The sequence below is a fragment of the Populus euphratica genome, unplaced genomic scaffold (genome assembly GCF_000495115.2).
Source record: "Populus euphratica unplaced genomic scaffold, PopEup_1.0 scaffold251.1, whole genome shotgun sequence".
Classification (NCBI taxonomy): domain Eukaryota; kingdom Viridiplantae; phylum Streptophyta; class Magnoliopsida; order Malpighiales; family Salicaceae; genus Populus; species Populus euphratica.
In genome coordinates this window covers 596095-621698 of record NW_011499988.1, presented here as the reverse complement: position 1 = coordinate 621698, position 25604 = coordinate 596095, and the positions used below count along the sequence as shown (strand labels likewise).

The following is a 25604-nucleotide window of genomic DNA, read 5'->3' as shown; positions in this document are numbered from 1 at the left end:
AAAATTAATTTTAAGCAATATCATCTTGCCTTCCTGTTGGTGGAAAGAGATTTAACTGCAATATCATAAAAAAGATTTATTTTTTTCTTTGATTTTTTTGACTCGGTCAGCATCTTTAATATTATTTAGAGAAAATCTTTAATATTATTCAGAGAAAATTTAGTCTTGATTAACATGTAAGGTAGCTCAGAAATACCTTTTATTTGTGATTTAAAAAATAATAATAACACGAAACGATTTTCTGCTAAAATTCAGCATACTTTTCAGTGCATTTAATATTATTCAATCCCATATTTTTCAGCCTTTGATCAACATAACAGCACATTTAGTGTATTTGATCAGTGGGCTTGAGATATTACAGCACAACTGCAGTGAGATGGGCTTCCTTTAGCTTGAGATTTATTGCACTATGAACCTGCTTAATTCTTGCTGTGACTGAGGAGAGTCCAAAACATGAAGCATCACTACAATACCTATATGCACCGAGACCACTGCATATATAGGGCTCCAAAGTTGTAAGGCAGGCGATAAATACTATAAGGAAAAGAATAACAAGGGACGAGAGAGAAAGAGAGCGCCATTCGGGCAGCAGGTAAAAGATCAGAGCCAACGGAAGCTTTCATCCTTCAAAGATAAGTTACTAGACATACATCTTATGCGTCAGGTAAAGAACAGTTTGACATGTAATCTCGTATGATGGGTGTAGATTACTTTGAGTGATTTACTCCATATTTTAGGACAAGTACACTTGAAAACTATTAGTTTTGATCAACCGGCATACAGGACAAACATTGATTAACGCATCACATTCTTTACACAAGCAGAGATGCCTGCAGGGCATTAACAACATGGACACTTCCCTTGTTTTGCATGCTCGACATGTCACATGTTCCTTCAAGCCTTGATAATTCCAGAGGAGAGGCTTTGCAGGGTGACCTGTAAAGTTCAGGTAGTTGTTAGGTTCAATGTAAGAGGCAGCATCATCAATCTCATTGTCTCCGAATCCTTCCTTCCCTTGATCAGCGCCCTGTGAAATTGCCTGCTGGAGGTTGCTCTTCAGGACATTGACAACTGATTCATTGTACTTTGCTCTATAGTGCCAGTTCTGGGCTTCAGCAGCCACCTGCCTTATTCTCTCAATCAACTCCTTGTTTTTACGGTTTATTTTCTCTATTTCTCTGTCTTTTTCCTGTAGCTTCTTGCTCACACCCTTCTCCATGGCAGAAAGCAAAGAAGAAATATGTCTATGCTTCAAGTCCCTCAACCCCTTAGCCAAGTGCTCCTCCTGTTTGAAGGAGATTCATTCAAAGGCAAAAATTAACAACGCATACACTAATATGTAAGTAGATGGTTTGCTCCCGCACAATCATCAATGTAAACCACCCCACCCCAATCAGGTAATCATGAATCCAAGAACTTTATCTTATCAAAACAAAGAAAACTTCATAATAATTGATCTAGTCCCAGTAAACACTCAGAAACATGAGAAATCATTTCAATTTGGAAATCATGCACAAAATTGCAAGCAGTGGAAATGAGATAAGAACGCAGAGATAGTTTAATAGCATGTAGCATAACAGCATGCCAGAAGTGTTAATGTGACCTGATACCTGAATCTTTATATACTGATCAAACTCATCGTTCTGCCGATCAACCTCAGTCCTAATATTGTCACCAAGGGACAGGATGATTGAAGGTGCAGCACTTATACTTCCACTTGCAGAAGTTATGGATGAGTTGTGTTCATCATCATCATAAGATAGACGCAACCCAGTTGAAACAGGGTTTGGGTTTGGAATGCTTGCTGCGCGGTCAGCTTCATCTTGACAAATGTTATAATTTAAGGAAATCTGTAGCTTTTGCTGTCTGCCAAAATCTTCTGCTTCCCTTCCACGTTTATTGGCACGGAGGATAGGAGTTCCATGTTCATTTCCAAAATAATTCACTGGATCAATGCTGCATCCAGCTGCCACTAAAACAACCAATGGCATAGTACAGATCAATCAAACCACTTTATCTTGAAAAGAACAAAAAGAAAAGGAAGCAGCAGGAAGAGAGTGAACCTGTCAAACTATAACCAAAGAAGTAATTCAAGATTTGATATCCATTTTCAGTAAGTGAGACAATTAGTAATCTTTTATTCTTGATCTCTGTTTACTTGGTTAATTATTTAATCCCATTCCTGTAATGAAAGGACTATAAAAGGTATGAACTTGAATTATGAGTTCACGACAATCTAGCATAGATCCCTCACATTCTGAGGAATGAAAGTGGTGTGATCGATTCCAAAAAAGGTTTCACTGTCAAAGCCCTAACTATCATAAAGAATAGGTTCTCTTCTTACAGGCGACACAATTCTTGTAGTTCTCAATAGAAAGTGAGGATAATAGATAGGAAATGGAAATGCAAATAAGAAATAACAGGAGAATTGATAAATATTATAGAAAACTCCTAAACAGTTCAACATCCTTAAAGAAATTAAGACTCTGAATACTAGATAGTATTATACACTATTATGTAAATTCGAACTCCGCAATAAACTAGAAGTAGATGAAAACCCAAAATATTCATGAAAAAAAACAAAAAAGAAGAAGAAGAAAGCCAGATAACCATTCCTTTTTCAACACATGCATAATGCCTTGTTATCCTTTCATAACACATCCCACAAAACTGGTTCAGGAACTAATAACATTTAATTAAGGGCACCTGTTGCCTGAAGCTCATTATCTCATGACCATACCTAAGACGTTTATTACATCACACTTAACATAGTAAATCATTTAATTCATTTGCTAGAGAGGACCACGAGCAAACAGAGTAGAGACACATACACCATAGACAATTTATAGAATCAGTCACTAAGAATAAAAAAGAATATCACTTAATGAGATGAGAACTCACAATTACCAAACAACTGCAACTGGTTTGATGTGTTAGTCTGATAAGGAATATGATTCTCATCCATCAAAACAGGAAGCAAAGAATTGCCATTGTTGCCCCCCAACATTTTCTTGCCAGCAAAACCAAATTTATCATAAAGTTATAACAGCTTACGAATGGCACAGCTACAAGTGATATTTCACCTGAAGAAGAAGAAGAAGCAGATGGTTCACAAGATCACATCACCAAATTCCATATCTAAAATCACTACTCAAACTAATTGGAAGAGACAAATTTTCTTTTCTACAAATTGATGTTTCAAATGACAAGCATGTTAGGCTAACTGTGAAGACTTGCCTCAAATAATTCAACTCGGGCTCAAACTTAAAAATTCAATATTATGATGATCATTCAAACCTGGAAATGTGGATGCCTGATGATACCTGTAAGAAAACATAGACACATCATCACATCAATGCCGCAGCCAGTTAAGCTAGCTAGGTGGCACATACTTCATACTACAGATACAATACATACTAATATATGAGGTGTATAAAGCATAGTCATCAATACGTAAGAATGCACAGAAGACAAGGTGTATAGGATTTGAGGCAACACAATTGTTCCAAGAGTCTGAGACACATTGATACATTATTTTAAAACCATATAAAGCTTGCAGTCATGTTACACAGGGCAAATGAAGTACATGCACTGCTATAAGACATAATTATTTTTAAACAGGTTAGACACTTGCACAGGTTCTAGAAGCAACACAAGCAAATACACAGGATGCAGTGCTCAAAGGAAAAGAGTTTGAAAAAGACAACAATATGCAAGTATCATCCAGCACAAATGCAAGGAAATTGTGCACAAAGCTTGGCTGTCGTCAGAGTAATTTTGGGGCGCTAACACTTCTACAAAACTTTTTACTAACATCACATATTGCAATCATTGCAGGACTTAATCTATCACATCACTCCTTAAATAAATAACACAACACTTTCTTAGATTTTAGCAGTGTTAGTATCCCTCGTACTATTCTTAGGTTACTGTTGCCCAATTATTTTTTTGGTTCTAATGGTCAGATATCTTCAAGGAAGCTTTCACACATCAAGGCTGAGTTCTTGCAGGAGTGGGCTTCCCCATTGTCAAACAGTGCATTCACACAAAATTTCTTTTTCACAACTCCTTGGATATGAATCCAAGATGATAACGAGGGAATCAAGCCTTCCTGCCACTGAACCAATAGCTCGAGGATTATTTTTCTCTTAGTTCAATGCTGCTTCCATTATGTTAGTGAGAATAAACACTGACCCACTTCGATGGGGTCGCATTGCCTGCTGGGAAGAAATGCATTCGCACACCAGCCCCGCTTAACCATCACTACATGGAATAAAAAATAATAGGATTCAAAAGGTTCAATATGCTAAACTGAAAGTGCAAAGGGCCTAAAGATGATCACCTTGCATCATCATAAAAAGCAAATAGATGAAAGAATAAAGAAAAGGGAATTAACCCAGAATAATATCTCCAATTATACTACTCAAAGTATTTCATATATGGGATAATAATAGTAATTAACCATTGAAAAAGTGTTTTCCCTTTACCTTTGAAGCAAATAAGATGAGGAATGAGGATGTTAAGCGACTAAATTAACTGATAGAGAAGAATAACGTCAGAAAGAAAGATGCTTTGTGGCAAGATGGACAACTGGTATGTGAATTGTGAACATAAGATGAAAACTTAAAAGTTAAGTCTATTGAAAATCATAAGATAAGTTTTTTTTTTTTAGAAAAAAAGGAAGATTTTGTTTTTGTTTTGTGATAACTACACATGGAAATGTAAACTGACTTCATAAATTTGGAAAAAAAAAGGAAAAAAAATTATAAAAAGCATATCTGAGAAGCAACAAGATTCAGATCACCATCAAGATTCACAAAAGAAATAGAAACCATCCAACCCAGAAAAAGAGATGGGGAAAAAAAAAACAAAAACAGGGCCAAAAATACCTCAATATGCTAGATGATTTCGCTCAGAGAGCACAAAGATCCTGCAAAACAAACATCACATGTCAATCCATCTACAGACAGACCAGGCAACAACATCAAAAAAGAAAAAAGAAGAACTTGAGCATACCTCGAAAAAAAAAATATTTTGAGAGAAAAAAATCAATCATATATAGGATCTGAAAGAAACCCACATGCATCATCAACTCGATAACCCAAAAGAATAACAATAATGATAATGATAATGATAATGATAATAAGAACAACAACAATAGAAATAGCAACGGGAAAAGGTTAAAAAAATGGTTATGGTGGTGGGATGGTTATAAGGGCAGGGAGAAGAGGATGTTGCGGTTGGAGAGTGGGAGTTGGAGAAAAAAATAATAAGAGAAATAAATTATTCTGAAAATTCTTTTTTTTATTATTTCCTTTTAAATTTAATGCATTGGTGGTATGGTTTGATGTATTGTACTGACAAAAAAAAAAAAGGTGAGGTGGCAGTGACTGCCTGCCACTGACTGCTTTTGCGTAAACTGGTTCACGCAAACACTGAATTTCCTCCCCTTCTTTCTTGTTAGTAAAATCAATGCAATACAAAAAATCACTAATAAAAATGGAGAGAAAAACTATATATATATTCCAAGCAATATTGACTTTATAAAAAAAACAGAGGAAGACAATTTAATCTAAATTTAATAGATATTAACATCACTCAATTTAAATGAATAAAAAGTTTTTGAATAATTATATTATTTAATAGGTAATGAGTAAGATATAAATATTATTAAATTTATTAAAATTTACTTGATTTTAACTTGTAATATATATTTATGCTATATAGATATATTTGTAAAATATTTATATTTTTTTAATATAATAATTTTTTTTTAATATTGACAACACGCACATATATATTATTTTTTTAAGTAATAAATAATAATTAAATAATGCATATCCGTAACTAAATAAATAATTTATAAATATTTAAATTTATTATTCCATAAATAATAAATAAAATATAAATATTAAGAAACCCAACTCATGAATATCTATTACCATCCTAAAAATATTTTGATAAAAACTTTACAATTGAAAATGTAAACAAAGAATACGAAGTTTTGTTTTATTATTTGCCATTGATTTGAAATGTTTCCTTCTTTTATTGCATTAAAAAATCTCAAATATGGTACTTATATTTATTTTTTAAATATTATTTATTTATGTTAATAATTAGCTTGTGTATATTTGGATTTAGTCTATTGGTTTGGAAACTTATAATGTGTTTGATATTCTCATAGTTTTAATTATTATAATTTGAAAAACTAAATTTAAAGAATATAAATCATAAATTTTTTAACTAAAGTTTTAAAAAAGAATTTTTAATGGGATTCATATAAAATTATAATGTGTATTAATTAATTATATACTTTTAAATATGTGATTAGGGTAAAAGTATACTACACCACGTAAAATAAATGGACTTTTAATAAAATTTAAAAAAAAATTACCTAGTTTTGAATAAATTATATACTTTTAAATATGTGATTAGGGTAAAAATATACTTTTTAATAAATGGACTCTTAATAAAATTAAAAAAAAATTACCTAGTTTTGAATAACTCACCAATCATATTATAAGAACTAAAGAGGTCTTACTAGAAAAAATGGGTAATGGTTGTTCCTTTTTTTCCTATGTTCTTTTTTCTATTAATATTTTTTTTTTGTTAAGAAATCAAGGATGGTGCATATCATAATTAGTAGACTTTATAAAAGAATTTTGCGGAGTCATTGAGTTATTAGATCAATTTGTGAGTTATCGAGTCAACCTAAATTAATTATACAATTTCTTTATTCTTTTTTTTTTCTTGGCATTAACATGACTAAGTTTCGATCAAGTTTGTCCATATAGTGAAAATAACCATAAAATCTTAAATTGATTGGCAAGTGTGTGTATATATATATAAAAACATAATCAATCACACTAAAGCATACACATGATTTACTTAGATCAACAACTTAGACCTACTTCATGAGTGAAACGATCAAAGAAATTCATTATAAAAAAGTATAAAAAAGTAAGGGATAATAAGGCATTGTATAAAATTAATATCTCATCACAAATTCCAAAGTAACCCAAAAACTCATATTTTCTCTTTTTTCTCCAGCCATCAAAGTGTAGAGAACAGAAGCACCCTCAAACAAAACTTGTTCTAGAACATATTAATTTTAGGCTTTTATATACAAACTAAACACATTGGTATTTCTTTTCTTACTTATGCCTATAATTTAAGATAAACTCAATAAATCTTCATCTTGACTTAATTGAGTCAATTTACAAAACCTAAACTTCTCTTTAATCGCCTCCACCAAAAACCTTTTAAGTACTACATAAATTAACCAAGTCCAAGCAATGCTTGAACTTAACTATAAAAATAGGCTTTATCACTATCAAGTTTATCTTTTTAATATAAGCATAAATATGATATCCAAATATTCTTATCTTAGAGTAATCAGTAAGAGAACAAGACCTAGGGTTATTTCTTTTTTATCCAACACATATAGTAAGAAAAGATAGTTAAACTAGCTTTGTTTTTTTTTTTAATTAAATTGAAGCAAGAAAATTTGTTTAAACCTTCACATTCAAGCTTCCCATGCAAATCATAAGTTCATCAAAATCAGGTGGAAAGGGACCAAGCTCATATAAAGTAAGAGGTGAGTTGATAGACAAAAATGATGTTTTTTTCTAACATAAACTATTCAGTCACTAATTTAAGCCTTATGATAGAATCATTTTTCTTCCTAATCCTTTCTAACTAAGATACTATTAGTAATCCTTTCATAAGTTATGGCAGGCATTATTTGATGAAACAAGGTAAAATTCCTTGTTGATGTGAATGAATCTGACTTAAAGGTTAGCAAATTCGACTTCCATTAGAGAAAGAACTGACACCAATTAAAAGGGCTTGTTGCTCTTTTATATAATATTGTCTCCAATATAAAAGATTTAACTGATTGTATTAACACTTGTTACTTCATATGGAGTCTTAAACTCTAAAATTATCAATAAAGATCTATTCACTAGATAACAAGTCATGTTGATTATATTAGCAGAATTTATTATTATTAATTTTTACAATCTAGGTTATAAGAGCATTCAACATGCTTCTTCTAAAAGTATTTTGTTCATAAATTTTGAAACTTTATTTTATTATGGTGTATTCCTAGTAATGTGATATCTAATGATTCTTTCATTCCTACAAAATTCATCAAACTCACTTGGGTAGAATTTTAAACCATTATTAGTTTTTAAATGCTTTATTTTCTTATCAATTTGCTTTTTAATTAAATCATTTCACTGTTTAATGGTGATTAATACATTACTTTTTCTCTTCATAAAACACACCTAGGCCTTTCTAAAATAACCATAAATAAATTCAATATATATTGTGCTTCGCCTTTTGATATCATAAAAGGAACCCAAATATTAGAATAAACTTAATCCACAATACCTTTGATATGATGGATAGTCGTACTGAATTTTATTATATATTCATTATTTATCATCAACACAATACTCATATAAATCTTTATTTACTTATTTTATGACCACATAACAAATTTTATTTTTCTCATTTATTCTAGTAGTATGTGTCATAACTAGATGGAAGCACTATCTGAACCAACAAAAAATAATATATTGACTTAATCAATAATTGTTGAATCTTAAAGATGATAAAGACCGTTAACCAACTTTTCTTTTATTATGACAAGAATACCCTTACAAACCAAACCATAACCTTAGGAATCCATAACACTAGTACCCTTACAAACCCTCAAGTCTCCACCTTTAGCACGAAAACCATAACCTTAGGAATCCATAACACTCGAGGAAATTAAATTCTTCTTCATCTCTGGAACATGTTGAACTTCTAATGTTCAAACAATCTCATTGTACATTCTAATTTGAATTGCATCCACACTAATAACAAAAAGTTATTTGTTGTCTTTTAATAAAGCAATACCATTGACAACTTTATAAGCGTCAAACCAACTTTTATTAGGATAAATATGAAATATGCAACCGAAATTAAATATCCACTCATCACTTGAGCTACCAATAAATACAACTAGAATATTTTCAGCATCATCAAAAATTTCCACTTCACTAGTATCTGTAGCATTAGCGATTTTCTTTTTCTTTCACTTAACTTTTTACTTGGATAGTTCTTATTAAAGTGACATACTTCATAACATTTAAACTATTTAATTTTCATAGATTTTGATTTTGATTTTGATCTAGACTTGTCTCCACTATATAAACCATTATTATTTGTTATGCCTTTCATAATCAAGCCCTTTACATCATCATTATAACTCTCTAAAACTTATATTTTAACTCCTTAGAGTTTAAGAAAGCTTTGACATCTTTTAAACTAAAAATGTCTCTTCCCCACAACAAGTATCAATAAAATAATCATTAGATGGAGGTAACATATATAATAAAATTAAAATCTGATCCTTATCTTCAACCTTGGTATTAATATTTCACAGATCTAAAACTACTTTATTGAATTCATTAAAATGATCTTTAATAGGCATATCTTCTTTCATTCAGAGAGTATACGATCAATGTTTTAGATACAATCAACTTGTCATAGATTTGGTTATGTAAAGATTTTTCAACTTTGTCTAAAATCCAACAATTATGGTGTCCTTAACACCTTTCTTAGAATCTCACCATACAAACAAAGTTCAATAACACTATGTGTCATTTTTATAGCATCTTGTTTCTCATTATCATTTACACCCTTAGATAAATCGCATATATCTTTTAGTGTCTTAAATAAACATTTGAACTAACAAGTCACACTTCTTAATGTACCACAAGTTAAAATTGCTCGTATCATTAAATTTCTATATATCAAATCTCATCAGTGATACTATCATTATTATTATCATTATTATTACCACTACAATTACTACTATTATGACAACAATGACCACTACCACAACTATTATCACTACCACCACGGTCACAACTACCACTACTATTACTATTACCACAACTATCACTACCATTATTATTATTATTATCATCATCATTACTACAATTAGTACCACCATCATAATCGTCGTTGTCTTTATTACTATGATTATGATAAATAACTCATGTAAAAATACTAAAATATTTCTCAATCAAAGACACAATTTATTTATTTTTATCAATGTTACAAACGTGACTCCACTAACGTGACTCCACTATTAGAGTATATAGTAAAATAAGTATATGGACACGTCGATTCTCCCATCAATTTTAGTATATTACAGGACTCAAATGCCGTTTACCATCACAGCATAGATGACTGGTCATTAACTTAATGATATATGTTACTATCGAGAAGAAGAAAAGAAAGAAAAAAAAAAGAAGAAAACCTTGATGGTTTCAATTATCAATAAATAATGAATTTATTTTTCTTTCAACGGAGGCCAAAAACCCACACACTGAAAGTTTTTATTATACTCTAGAATAATATAAAAAAAACATTTAATAGCTAAAACTTTTGAGACCTATTCTTTAATGACGGCTAGAATTCACGATTCCAAGTGCGCCATTGTTTATTGTGTTGTAACACAAATACAACAAAAGCAGCGGGAAGCTGCTTCGATCAACCATGCGTTGCAAATGCAATAAAAGGCAGGCTCCATGAATAATAAATCCTGTTTTTTTCTTTACCAAACATGTAGAAGCTGAATTTCATTTGAAACACTATCGCAAATGCGTAAACAAAAGTTGTCATTAACAAAAGCTAAAATGGATAGGTGTTTTATTGGCATAGATTACTATGGATATTATTTTTTTATCCTTGAATAGAGAAAATTTAAGCCTTCAAGTTGGGTTTTTTGGTTTTTTATTATTTTTAAATTTTTTAACATAATAAAAAACTTTTTTTTAACTTTTCACGAGCTTTGTAATGGTAAAATATTTCTTTATCTTAAAGATAAAAAAAATTTTAGGTTGCTGAATAGGGATGTTTTATGCTTTTCCACTTTCCATGCACCGTAAAAGAATGTTTTTAACCTTAAAAAAGACAAAAAAAAAAGCTTTGTCTTTGATGGTATTTTGTTAATTTCACATGGGTATTTTGTATAATTTAAGAGATTAATGAGGGGTATTTTGGTATTTTTATGTTTTATTTTTAATTTTTTAATTGAAAAAACTCCTGACACGTGTTCTTCGTGCACCAGTAAGTGGGTGGTGTCTGTACCATTCAGGTGGCACATGTGACACCACCTGGTGGCCAAATTCGACCATCCACCATCTTCCTGGAGGCGTAATCATGTTCTCTTTCACATGGTATGATGTTTGTGGGTTTATAATTGTTGGATTGCCACCGATAATTGATTTTTTCTTTCTTTTCTCTTTGCTAACAGCTAAAGTGCATAATTGTCCTCTTTATTTATTACTTTTCAATTTCAGTCCTCATTTTTTAAATTTCTTATTTCATTCTTATTTCCTTGATAAAAGTTTTTTTTTTCAATTTTGTCCATAAATTACAATTTCTCACATGCTTTATTTTTTATTTTAGTCCTTATTTTTTTAATTTTTTATAGTTTCAATCCTTCTAAATCCATCTCTATTTTTTGCTAGTGTTTCAGAATCCATCCTTTTAGTTTTTATTTTTTATTCTGTTCATTTTCTTTTTTTTTAGAGCTTTATTTGTTTACAATTTAGTCCTTTAATTCTAATTTGTGTATATTAAAATTTTCAATTCGGTCCTTCTACTTTTAATTTCTTATTTTTTCCTTTGACTCTTTTGTCAAAGTTTTATAGTTTTTAATTTTACCCTTTAAATCAAATTTATGGTTTTTTCAATAGAAATAATATTTATTTTAGTTTGATCCTTTTTTGTTTGATTTCTTATTTGTTTCGTTTGCCTTTTTGTCAAAGTTTTATGATTTTTTTATTATATCATTCAAAACAAGTTTATGATTTTTGATATAATAATAATAATAACAATGATGATGATGATAGAAATAATATTTATTTTAGTTTGATCCTTTTTTTTTTTATTTCTTATTTGTTTCGTTTGCCTTTTTGTCAAAGTTTTATGATTTTTTTATTTTATCATTCAAAACAAGTTTATGATTTTTGATATAATAATAATAATAACAATGATGATGATGATGATGATAGTAATAGTATTAGTAGTTTATTATAATGGTTGTAGTGGCTATGATGTCAATAATTATGACGATGATAGTAACAATTGTGATAACAACAACAACAATAATAATTATGATTATGATGGTAGTGGTAGTGGTAGTGGTAGTACTCGTAATGGTTATAATGATCATAATGGTAGTGGTAGTAGTAGTAGTCGTAATAGTAATGGTAATAATAGTAGTAATAATATTTGTTGTTGTGGTTATAATAATAATAATAATAATAATAATAATAGTGATAAGAATAAAAATAAAGGTAATATTAGTTATGCAGGTAATGATAATAATTATAAAAATAATAACAATGATAATAACAACGATAATGATAGTGATCAAGATAATAATATTAATAATAATTATGATATTACTTATTGATAATAATAGTAATAGTGGGAGCTGTAATAATAGTGAAAATATTAATAATGATAATAATAACGATGAGAAAAGTAATTGTTATAATAATAATAATAGTGATAATTCATCATTTGATGTTAAATTGGTTGGGAAATGAGTTTCACTACTTTTCTATATATGTTTTTTTTTTTTATCTAATATACCAGATTGTTGGTTTGAAAAGTTTACATGGCTAGACGTTATCTTTTATTTTTTTACCATATTATTTTTTAAAAATTTTATCATTTAACATTAGTTTTTGAAAATAAAAAAAGGTCATCTAGGTTTCCTCTAAACCTATTAAATAAACCAATTCACATCGAGTTAGCTTTTAAAGATTTATTGTCTTGCTAGAGTTCATAGCATTGCAAAAAACTCTCCATGCTCATAATAACTAGTTTTTTATGTTTTTAAAAATATGGTTCAACCCTAGTTTTTTATGTTTTTAAAAATATGGTTCAACCCACAGTGAAGCACGGACAAACGAATATATATATAGGGAATGACTTGGGATTATGCAGGTGAATGTTCAATTATAGATAAAAAAACCAAATGCAGATGCATTTAAGTTTTTTGATCTTTTGAAAGACTACAATGAAACATTATGGGATAGGTGCACAAATTACAATAAATTATTGGTTGTTGCACTAGTTTTCGCCATCAAATTATATTATGGATTGAGTAAGGCCAGTTACGACATAATTATTGAATGAGGAAGAAGTATTTTATTTGAAAGGAATAGGCTGATAAAAGAACTTTCATGTTATTAAATCAATGATGAAACCCCTCGATCTAGGATATTAAAAAACTGACATGTGTCCAAACTTCCGTATGTTATACTACTTTAAAAATGCAGAGTTAATCGAGTGTAAAACATATAGGCATGCTTGTTATAAACTTAAAAATCACAGGGAAAGGAATTTTATTGCATATAAAAAACTTAAATACTTTTTAATCTCTCATAAACTGCAAAAGTTATTCATGTCTTCAAATACTACTAATCATATGGCAAGACATCATCCACGTGATGCGATAGATGGAGTTATGGTGCACTCATCCGATGGTAAAACCTGTATAGATAGACATATTCTATTTATTCGGGTCATTTCCTACTCCTTTTTTTTATTAGTTGATGATACTATGGTTTATAACTTACCACCGAGGATGTGTATGGGGTCAGAGTTCATGTGTTTATCTATGATCATATTCAGTTCTAATAGTCTAGGTCAAAATATAGATGTTTGTCTTTAAACATTAATTAATGAATTTAAATAGTTGTGGTCATCTAAGACCTTTACTTATGATATGTTAATAAAATAGAATCTTCAGATGAAGGCAACTTTAATATGAACTATTAATGATTATTTATGTATGGAATGATTTATAGTTGGAGCACACATAAAAAATTAACATGTCCATCTATATGGAAAATTACAAGGCTTTTATGTTATAAATTAGTGGCAAAGCTTTTTTTTTTTTTTATTGTCACTGATGGTTCTTACCAACTAATCATAAGTACAGAAAGAATATAAATGAATTTTTTATTGGTAAAGTTGAAAGTGATGTTGTACCGTCGCTATCGTCAAGTGAAGAATTGTATGATGTGGTATAATAGAATGATGATATTATGTTTGGTTTTCAATCTGGTAAGCATAATTTTTTTTATTTTTAGTGTGACCGATAATTGGGTAAGGCGAGGAATGTTTTGGGAGCTTTCTTATTGAAAGACAATTTCCTCAGCTATAACCTTAATGCCATACACATTAAAAAGAACATGTTTGAAAATATTTTTAGCATGATTACGAATGTGAAAGTGAAGACAAAGAACAACATGAAGGCTAGAATGAATATATCTTTCTTTTATCACCGTAAAAATATGGAGTTGATGTATGATGAGTCATTAGTTATACAGCCCAAAGCTCGTTTTACATTAGACAAAAATGCACAGTTCCTTGTTTACAAATAACTTAAGGGTTTGTGTTTTCTTGATGGATATACTTAGAATATATTTAGATTGGTAAATTTAAAGGATTGTAGATTGTATAAAATGAAGAGTCACGACTATTATGTGTTTATACAAACACTTATTCCACTAACTTACCAAGATTTGTTACCAATGAGATATGAGATGCCCTTAAAAAAATCAATCACTTCTTTAGTGATATATTCTTTAACAAGTTACATACACATCACATAGAGATGTTTGAAATGAATATCTGCCAAATAATTTACAAACATGATATGATATTCTCTCAATCGTTCTTCAACTAAATGGAACATCTACCTATATATTTATTATTTTAGGAAAAATTTGAAAGCCTAATTTAGAATAGATGGAAATATCCATTCGAGAGATTAGATATTATACATGTATCATAATTAAATTTCTATTATTTTTTTTAGTTCAAAACATTCATTTAATCTCATGTAGATATGCATGTTAAGACTTTGATATGCAAGACTTATATTATTGAAAATATCTCAATATCTATCTCGTACTATTTTAAGCCTCACCAAAGCGTAAAAATCAATCACGTTCTAACACATGATGGTAGTGGGGAAATGTGTAATATCTCACATCGACAGGTGAGGATTTGGTAACTAGTTTTATTAGTAGTGTTGGTTGCTGACTTGTCACACGCATTTTGGGGCCATGCGTGATCACCAAAAACAAATTCGTAAGGGTGGTAAGGCTCAAAATAGATAATATATTATAAGTTGGGCCAGACTGTGACATTTGGTATCAGAGTTGGCCTTATTGGCTATCTAGTTGTGCCGACGAGATCATTGGACTCCTTAAAAATGGTGCATTATAATATCTCACATCGACGAATAAGAATTTGGTAGCTGACCTTAATAGTAGTGCTGGTTGCTAACTTCCATCCTTTTATTTCTTTCCTCACTTTGTCAAATTTCTTAATTTAGTAAACATGATATTTTTTTTTCTCCATTTACGTTTTACTTGTTTATGCATTACTTAACCCCATTAAATATATTTTCATCCACACTACAATCCTCACTTAATCAAAAATAATTTTTCTTTTCTTTCATTTAGCTTTGTTGAATTTTTTTTACATCCAAGAGGGGATCAATTCTTCTTTGATTCTTGTTTTCAAAACCTCATCTAAGGTTACTTTTATTCATTTTAGGATGATAATTTTTCATTTCATCAATCACATGCATTTTCCATATTTTTATACTAATGCCAAAATTTCAAGTAAAGGGTAAAGTGAAATTTCTTGTACTAGCAGTAGTTCATATATTATTAAATTTTTTAAAGTTATAACCAAATAAAAAAAGTATTTATGTTTTTCTCATTTCTTAGCCATTATGTTTCTGTTACATCAAATGCTAATTTATTTCCTTAGCCATTTATTATTTATTATGGTGCATTATGTGCGCAACAAAGATGTTATAGATATTGAAAAAAAATCCTCATTTTTCTAAGTCCAAGGCTTATGGAAATTGCATTTATCATGAGGAAATCTCATAGTGTTACAAAATGTTGTTAAATGAGAACTTGTCAATATCTTTTTATCCTAAACAACTTGTATAAAAAAAATATTGTAAGTGGAAGATACATGACATAAATTTAATTTAATATGCATATAATTATATACTTTTTAATTGTGATTAACCAAGATGTTTTATTCAGTGAGTATAATAATTAACATGTCATTACTTTTAAAAAAATATATCTCTTATACTATCATACATTGATATATTAAATAATCCCTCATGGGCAACATCATTATTTTTTACCATCCCAAAACTTATAACTGACTGAATTTTAAATTTTTTAATTACAAGATGAACAATTTTTCACGTGGTTTATAACACATGTAAGAACTATTTAATTATGCTTAATTATTGAAATACTTAATTTTATTACACTTTTCTTATTAACCATTAATGGTTGTAATTCTTATACTAGATTTATCAATTAGGAGGAAATGTTAATGTTACTTTGAATTTACTATATCTAAGTCCTAAAAAAAAGGTGAAGTGTAATAACAAGTATTTTGTCAATGAACAATTTTTTCATATTAAAAATATGTTTAGGGTATAACAACATAAAATAATGAGGTTTGTGTTAAATAATCAACTTTTAATAAGTTTGAAGTTTACTATTATAGGAAGTTAAAATATATTATTGAATTGCAATATCATAATGAATAAAATAAAATCTTTTTTATTTAAATATTATTGGTATGATTCCACCGATAAATGGATTAGAATAGATCTCCATCATGGTTTGATTAAAATTATTACAAAGGTTAAACTCTCAAACGTCAATGATATCTTTGTTTTCATTAAGCAATGCCAACAAGTTTATTACACATACACTCTTGAATGATCATACACTATTTCTTTTAGAAGGGATCATTCAAGAGTGTATTGCTTATTAATAGTGAAAACCAAACCCAAGAGTCGTGTCCAAGTTGTTCAGGATAATAATGATGAAGTAATTGCGAGAGATGATATATTTGAACTTGATGAGTTAGTTAATCCATGTCGAGTTGCTTTGTCTACTAACCTAAAAGAAAATTAAAATTTCTACGTTGTTGAGATTACTTTTATTGATGTTGATGTTGATTTTGAGTTAAATGATATTTTGAGAACTAATGGACATATAAAAGTCAATAAAGATTATGATAGCGATGAAATCAATGTAGAAGATTATGATAAAGATGATGATCATGAATTTGAAAAAAAAAGAAGACAATTCTGATTAATTTGCATAATATGAATGTGTAATGAAATTAACTATAATGTAATATTTTTGAATGAAATTAATTCTAATGTAATGACAATGACATGAATTTATTATTACATGATAATGAAACATTTATTTTTTATGATTTTATTATTATACATAAAACTAAGGTTATTATACTTTATTGAGTTAAGTTGTAATTTTAAGTATACAATGAATAATTAAAGAATACATATATAATCTAGTCACATAAACTATTTTATATTGATGGGATTACTCACGAATAATGTCTATTGGTATATATATGAGAGGATTGGAATTGTTCCCTTCATCTCAAAATTAAAATTTTAAATTATTTTTTTTAATTCAATCCTTGTGGATAATGAAATAGGGCTTTTAGTGAATTAGATATGTAGTCAACTAATCATTCGATCATTTATGTAAAATATTAAAAATCACACTTAAAATCCCAAGTCGATCAATGGCAGTAAGAATGCAAATGCAAACCCTCTTTTTTTTTTTAATCAATTAGTATTTATAAAATAAAATGGATTCATGTCTTTTTGTATTTGAAAAGTTTAAATAACCAATCATATTTCAAATTCCACCATTTATAAACTGCCCGATTGATTTAGTTATCATTCAACATTCATTTCGAATTTAATAATTTAAATTTTAAAAAAATCAACAACGTGTCAAAAGGTAAGAATAGAATATCCAAAGTAGTTGTGACATTAATATAACGTTGTCCGATCTGATGTATTCCCTCATGCATGGAGACCCAAACTATCGACCAAAGGGCACTCACGCATAGCATAAATCATTTGGCGCATAGTCAAAGGGCCAGGCAATGGTGGATTTCGCATTTAACACGTCCTTTGTGTGCTTTTGTTTTGTCCGAAAAACCAAAACTTGAGTCTTTTTCATTAATTAAAATGGTTTGAAAATATTAAAAAAATATTAATTTTAAATAAAAAATTATTATTTTTTTAAATATTTTCAAAATATAAAAATAAATAAAGACCTTAGCTAACCAAAATTTGCAATGTCCCTGCCAACCTAGTGGATGGTCATAGATTGAAGAGGAATGAGATTTTAATCCTTGCTTTCAAGAAACAAATTACTCAACCCTTCATGTTTATAAAATTATTCAGGGCCAAACAAGTTTTGTTTTTCTTCACATATATATTATGAATTTCGCAAGTATCAATTTTATCTTCAAATTATTTTGGTTTTTTAATTAGAGTTTTGATATAAAACGTTAAGTTTCCAAACAATTTGATTGCTTCCAGTGGAATTTGTTCTATGCCGAAAGAGAAATATGAAGAGTCGTCAATGGATTTAGGACTTTAAAACAGAAATTTACCAAGAGGATGGCTTGATGAGCTGCAGTTGAAGATATTTGATGAGATGAAATTTGTAAATATGAGAGGATGATTACTTTTTTTTTTTTTTAAAAAAAAACAAGCGTAATTTTGTTTCTTTCTTTTTATAATGTTTAAAGCACAACCCTTGTATTTCACTGGCCATTTCGCTCTTGTTCAAATATTTTTTTAATAAAAAATTAACTATTTATAGTTTTTCAACATGTTTTTTTATAAAAAAATCTTTAAATATATATTAAAAAATTTATTTATATATCTAATTAAATAAATTAAGAACAATTTATGTAAACAAATAAAATCAATGTTATTAATAATAACTAAAAATAAAACTGGAAAAATTAAAAGATATATGTATATGAAAATATTTAATCTTGAAACACATACTATTTACTCAATTGTGTTCAATGATTTTTTTATTAAAATAATTTTTTAATTAAATCAAATGATAATAGAAACCGACACATATAAAATTAATTTAATAAAATAAGAAAATAAATATTATGCTAGGTTGCATATATTCGAAATAATATCCAAAAATAAGCATTTTTATTTTTAAAATAAAGCTCATCTATAAATAATTAAAAAAATCACTATTTGAAAAAAAAGGCTAAATGATCCAAAAACATTGTTGTTACCCAATTGTTGACCGTATTTAAAAAAAAATATATTCTTGATAGCTTTTCGTTATTTACAACATCTTTTTTAAAGAATTTAAAATAAAAAAATATAAAAAAAAGAAAACATGGTTATTTTTTTAGTAACCTATTTGTAATTGTGGAAGGGGAATGATTAATTTTAAAATTGAAAACACTCTTATCAAATAACCTAGTTTCTAATTAGATGATGTATAATTAATTCTCTTAATCTAAGGATTATATTTTTTTGCTTTGCCTCTAAGTTATCAAATGAGTGGTAAAGATTCATTTTTGAAATCCAATGGTTAATCTTGGTTTGCTTTGCCTTCAAGCCAAAGAAATTTTTACTTATAAATAGATGGTTACACACAAGCACACAAAGGGAAAGAGGAATTTTATGAGAGAATTTTTGGGGGGACTAAAAAATAAAAAAAAATAAAGAAAAAAGTAATTTCCACACATGCTTTCCCCACACCCATACAACACAAAAAAAAAAACTAAGTCCATTATACTTAAATCAAGCCATAGTTTTAACCCTTGATCTTTCCTAAGAAAACCACAATACCAACATTTACACCAACAACTTGAACAACAATGTTGCCAACTACCATTGTTCAAGCCATAGTTTCCTAATCCTCCACCGAAATCCTCTCTCTCCATACACCAACAACCTTTTCACCTACAAACAACCTCTTCATCTTAGTCACTAAACAACCATCCATTTCTTCCAAACATTACCCCAATCATTCTCTTAGCTCTACCATAGCACCGATTCAACATTAACCCAAAACACTAATGCACAGATTGTACCCTTATTATCTCTCTCTATCATTATCGTCATCATCATCAATAGTTTTCCTCCTAGCCTTTTCTTATAATAACATAGACCCTAACACCTCAGTTTCATTCCATCTTCAACTGCATGCTCATAATCCAACCATCCATTATTGCCTCTTATAAAAAAAAGCCAAAACAAATTAATGATTTCCTCTATTTCTTCAACAACCTCTATCTTAATCAATAATCATGATTCCAGCATCCACCATTGACACGACCAAAAAATTAATGGTTTCTCCCAAGTGTAAGAGTGTCAAAGTAATAAATTATCCGGCAAGATCGAGATCAAACCACAGGGAGATTAACTAAATAAATTATAAATAATGATGATAATGATGATGATGAGGACTTTGAGATGTAAGGTTAATATAAGGATTAAATAAGAATAAAATAATTGTCAAAGTTAGAAGATCCACTAATGGTATTTCAAACAAATATAGTATAAATTCTTTTTATTACTTAACTAGAAACCACACACAATGGATGTTCCAATCAGATTATAAATTGTTAATATGATTACATTAGTTATCTTACTTGAATAAAGCTAATACTTGCAAATGTTGTTAGATATTTATGATTATAACTTATGTTAACAACAAATCAAGTTCTTTTCATAGTACTTGTATCAGTTATACCATATGGTTGGGCTATGAAAGTGTTAAGTATTTGTTGTACCAAGGGTTATACAATATAAATCTAAATTAACCATTTAACAAGTAAAGTATTAAAAGTGAACAAGATAACAAATACAAAATATGTTAGTATCAAACATTAAAGTCTATGTTGAGTTTAATACAATACTTATTCTTACACCATTAGTGTAACCTTTTTACCTTGACATAATAAACTTAACTAAACATAATGAGAGAGAGAAATATAAATAAACGAGATAAGAATATAAATAAGGTATAAGTTAACTAAGTAAAGAAAAGGAAATGAAAAACATAAATAAGATATTAATGAAAGCAACACTTAAGTATTATAAAAATATAAAAAAAGAAAGCAAGAATATGATCTTGATCTGAAAACCAAGATGTTTAAATGCATAGAAAATACCTTCTTTTATAGGTCAAAATTTAAAACTATTTATTTGTTGACTAATTATTGAGTAGGTGACCATATCTTGACTTGGTGACAATCCTTATCTTTTGTTTGAACAAAATATCATTGCTAACATCATAATTTGAACAGACTGTATTTATAAAAGTTCTAGGACATTGTCTCAGCTTTCTAACAAAAAACAATTAAGGTCATTTGAACTTTTAAAACTCGAGATATATGCTGAACACTGAATAATGTCTAGGCTGCATGATCGATATTTACTTCTCTTTTGTTGCTAAGATTTGGACTTCCAAATAGCAGAATTGAGTTTTGGATTATTTATGAATGTTTTAGTCTTATGTCTTAACTTTCTAGCCATATAAACTAAACTGAAATCTAAGATCTACAACTCCAAATATGACCCTATGACTGAATATGGTTCTAGTTTGGACTAAACTAGCATCTCTTTTCTAAACTTAATCCTTTCTTTGTCTTCTCAATTTCAATAGTTAAACTCATCATCAATTAATCCTTTTATTTATTTGATAGGCCTGCATTTAGATATGTTATTATAAAACATGCTTTAGTTAAGTAGTTATTAATACTTCAAGTGCAAAATGATGATATAAAACCTTGATAAAAATAAACTTTTAAGTACTAATCAACCATTAACAATGAAGCCAAGATCCAACAACCTTGTTTTTTCTTTCTAACCAAGAGCATCAGAGGAGTGCAACTAACAATGGTAATCACACTACCCCATTTTCAGCTAACCTAGTTATAGCTAAAAAAATAAACAATAAAAAAAATAGATCTAGAGGAGAAAATACCATATTATTTATGTTTGTCTTGTTTTTTTTTTGTAGGTAGCGGTTACACTCACCATCAACACTAGGAGAAAAAAGAGTAATAGTTGGTCCATATCTAATGTTATTTTTGCTTCATTGATAGTGGAGACCATGTGCCACCACTGTTCCTACACCTTTACCTTGATTCTAGTAGCTCTTGGATATGCTAAACACCTTGGAAAATTGATTTACGAACTTCAATTATTTTTGGAAAAGTTGCTAAAATTGTGAAATTTTGGAACCAAATATTTATTGTTTTGCATAATATTTGGACACTATTGAATATCTTGTTTGATTTAAAACATAATATCATGTTTTGCCGAACGTGATTTGATTAGTACTTAAAAATGTATTTTTTATTAAGGTTTTATGTCATTATTTTGCACTTAAAGTATCAATAACTCCTTAACTAAAGCATGTTTTATAATAATATATCTAATAATATAAGATACCTTTAATTTGTGGTAAATGTTCATTTTAAATACAGGCCTATCACATAAATGAAAGGATTGATTGATGAATTTAAAAACTAAAATTGAAAGGACAAAGAGATGACCAAACTTAGACAAGAGATGCCGGTGCAATCCAAATCAGAACACTATTCGGTAATTGGGTCATATCTGGAGCTGTAGATCTCAGATTTAGGTCTACTTTATATGAATGAAAAGGTAAGACATAGGCCTACAACTTTTATATAGAATCCAAGATCTAAAAAGGCCATTTTCAAGTCCAAATTATAGCAACAACAAAGAAGTTTGAATTTGTTTTCCAACCCGAGTACTATTCAGTGTTTGACCCATATGTTTTGTATTTGTTATCTTGTTCACTCTTTAATACTTTGCTTGTTAAATGACTAATCTTGATTTATGTTGTATAACACTTGGTACAATAAATGCTTGACATTTTCATAGCGTATGTTGTATGTTATAACCGACACCTAAACTTTGAAAGGAACTTGATTTATTGTTAATATAAGTTATCATCATGAATGCTTGATGAGATTTACAAGTATTAACATTAATCGAATAAGATGACTAATGTAATCATGTTAACAATATATAATTTGATTGGAACCTCCTTTGTATGTGGTTTCCAATTGACTAATAAGAGTTTATACTATACTTGTTTGACATACCATTAGTGGATCCTTCAACCTTGACATTTGTTATTATCATTGTTTAATACTTACATTAATATTCAATCTCAAAGTTCTCATCTTTTTCTTCTTCCCCTTCTTTTTCTTTATTATTATTATTATTATTATTATTAGTATTACTACTATTATTAATAGTATTATTGTTGTTGTTGTTGTTGTTATTGTATTATTGTTATCTATAATTTATACAATTAACCTCCCTGTGGTTCGACCCCGGTTTTGCCGGGTTATTTATTACTTCGACACTCCTGCACTTGGAAGAAAACATTAATCTTTTCATCATGTCATGATTTTAGTTAAATTTTCAAAGGTTCAGATAACAATTTTGAAATTAATTTTGATTTCCCCACCTTTTTTTTACCCTCTCGTATTTAATATTTGTATTTGTGATCTAAATGCAATGCGCTTTTTCAATACTAAATGAATTAGTTCCCTTCCAAAAAAATAACAAAAAATATTTCCTTCAAAAATACAATTTCTATTTTAAATTGCATACGACAAAGTCTCTTTTTATATATATATATATATATATCTTACTTAAAGAAAATATAATATGGTGTTTTAGTATTTTCATATAAAATTCAAAAAAATATATATTTCCATGCATTTTGGATTTAATAACTAGTTTACTGAATTCATGAGAATTTGACCAATATTTCAATAACCTCTAAAATTTCAATTCATGAGAATTAATGGTTAATATTTTGGTATAAATGTTGGACCTATAAGTATGTTGATATTTAAATATCATAAACTAACTAGAAAATTCTTAAAATTATTTTAAATATTCACTAATTTTAATTGGGGGTATTTTTCACTACAACATACGAGTTGTGAAAAACCCTTCCTCCTTCCAAGATAGATGAATCATGTCAAGGCTCTTACATGAACCCTTTCCATAAGAATTCACTTGAGCACGCAAGTTCATAATAAATTCAAAATACTAGATTTATTTGCACGAACGAATCTCTACTCGAAGCCATAAACTTCACTGGTTACAAACTCATCAAACCCTTTAAACCACATTTAAACCAATACAATACACCTTACCTCAAGTAGGGTATGTTAGGGGTGCTAATACCTTTCCTAACAACAACTAGTCCCCTACTTAGAGTTGTCCACCTTATTTATTTTTTATAAAAAAACTAAAACAGATAACATATTTTCTAGAACTCTTTAGATTCTAGCTACCAATAGTCAGAAATTTAGAGTTCTTGTTTTTTTTTTAATATTAGAAATGTATTTTTGACCTTAAATACCTTATTAAATCATAAATGACCATAAAAATCTAAAAAACACATAAAAACCCAAAACCAAAACTCTTCCCTACCTTAGACCTGTAGGCAATTTTAAGGTTTAAAAACATTTAAGTGGAACCTTTCTCAAAGAATGCAACTCAGTGGTATTAAGATTGATAATTTTAAAGGATAAAATCATTGTAAATACTCATTTTCTCTCTTTAATATTATAATTCAGTGAGCTTCTCTCTCTGACCATGGACAAAAATCTAAGGAGAATGAAGTTTTGGACCAAAATTGAATCTTAGACATTCAAAACGACCTAAATTATATTATTTGTAAAGATGAAGGATCAAAATGTATTTCTTGTGTAAACTTTGGACACCACTCATTTTGACCGCCTTTTTCATTTCGATCCTCCTTTTAGTGTTTTCATTGCCTAAAAAACCATAAGCAATCAACCTTCAATTTAGAGTCAAATCGATAAAATAAAAGTTTGATAATTAAAGTGAAAAAAAATACACAATAAATCCACAATAATCTATATAAACATGTGAATAATAAAATACAAAGTTTTTTTTAAGAATTCTCTATAATATAATAATTGTTTAATGGTTTAGGATTGCAATAATGCTAACACCTCACACTACATCAAGATCAAGGTTGTTGTCAACATTAACCAACAACATCCAAAAAATACTTAAAATTTATCAATGTTACCCTTCACTAATCACATCTTTCAATTCTACCTTAATATTATCTTAGTTTTTCAATTATATCCTTCCACCTACTTTCCATCCAAATCTGCCAGCAAAATCCATTGAACAGCCACGTGGAAGCTTTAGAATTTAAAGATTAATTAAATTTATAATGATAAAAAAAGAAAGCGTTAATTTAAACTAAGTATTTTGAATCCCATTTAGTCTTAAAATGTTGAAATAATACATAAAAATTTACGGTTGAAATAATAGAAAGAAAAATTGAATCCAATTAAAACTCAAAATTGAAGAAGTTTAAATTTTAATTTTTTTTACTTTTTATTTTTTTATTTTTTTTCAATGTTTCATTACCAAAATTTGTTATAATTATCCCACTCTAAATTCAACAAAAAACTATATAAGATCTTAAAGTTTTCACTCAATGGAATTCATTTAAAAAAAAAAACAAGTAGGAGAGAAAAATTCTAAATAAAGATATTCTTATCACTAATTTTGGTGATTCTTGGATTTTTTTTATCTCATACTT

The 25604-nt window shown here is 28.5% G+C and overlaps 1 protein-coding gene across 10 annotated transcripts; it reads right to left on the bottom strand.

The window, feature by feature from the left end:
- Positions 1-596: 596 nt before the first annotated feature.
- LOC105140248 (BOI-related E3 ubiquitin-protein ligase 1-like) lies at positions 597-5282 on the bottom strand. Of its 10 annotated transcripts, none has more exons than XM_011046999.1 (6): positions 5017-5282; positions 4890-4930; positions 3083-4263; positions 2902-2990; positions 1611-1972; positions 597-1285 (listed from the first exon to the last, which is right to left on the bottom strand). In XM_011046999.1, exons 4-6 carry the CDS (start codon positions 2963-2965, stop codon positions 734-736), a joined length of 978 nt encoding a protein of 325 aa, XP_011045301.1. In that variant the 5' UTR covers positions 2966-2990; positions 3083-4263; positions 4890-4930; positions 5017-5282; the 3' UTR covers positions 597-733. The 10 variants fall into 10 exon arrangements, with proteins under 10 accessions (XP_011045301.1, XP_011045294.1, XP_011045302.1 ...); XM_011046992.1 differs by having other exon boundaries at positions 2902-3062; positions 3229-4263; XM_011047000.1 differs by having other exon boundaries at positions 3237-4263.
- Between the last annotated feature and the right edge of the window lie 20322 nt (positions 5283-25604).

Coding starts and splice junctions, on each gene's coding strand:
- LOC105140248 (XM_011046991.1), bottom strand. CDS start 3,007: ATGTTGGGGGGCAACAATGGCAATTCTTTGCTTCCTGTTTTGATGGAT. Junction 1,973..2,901: donor GTTGCAGTTGTTTGGTAATT/GTGAGTTCTCAT, acceptor TGGTTGTTTTAG/TGGCAGCTGGATGCAGCATT. Junction 1,286..1,610: donor ATCAGTATATAAAGATTCAG/GTATCAGGTCAC, acceptor TCCTTCAAACAG/GAGGAGCACTTGGCTAAGGG.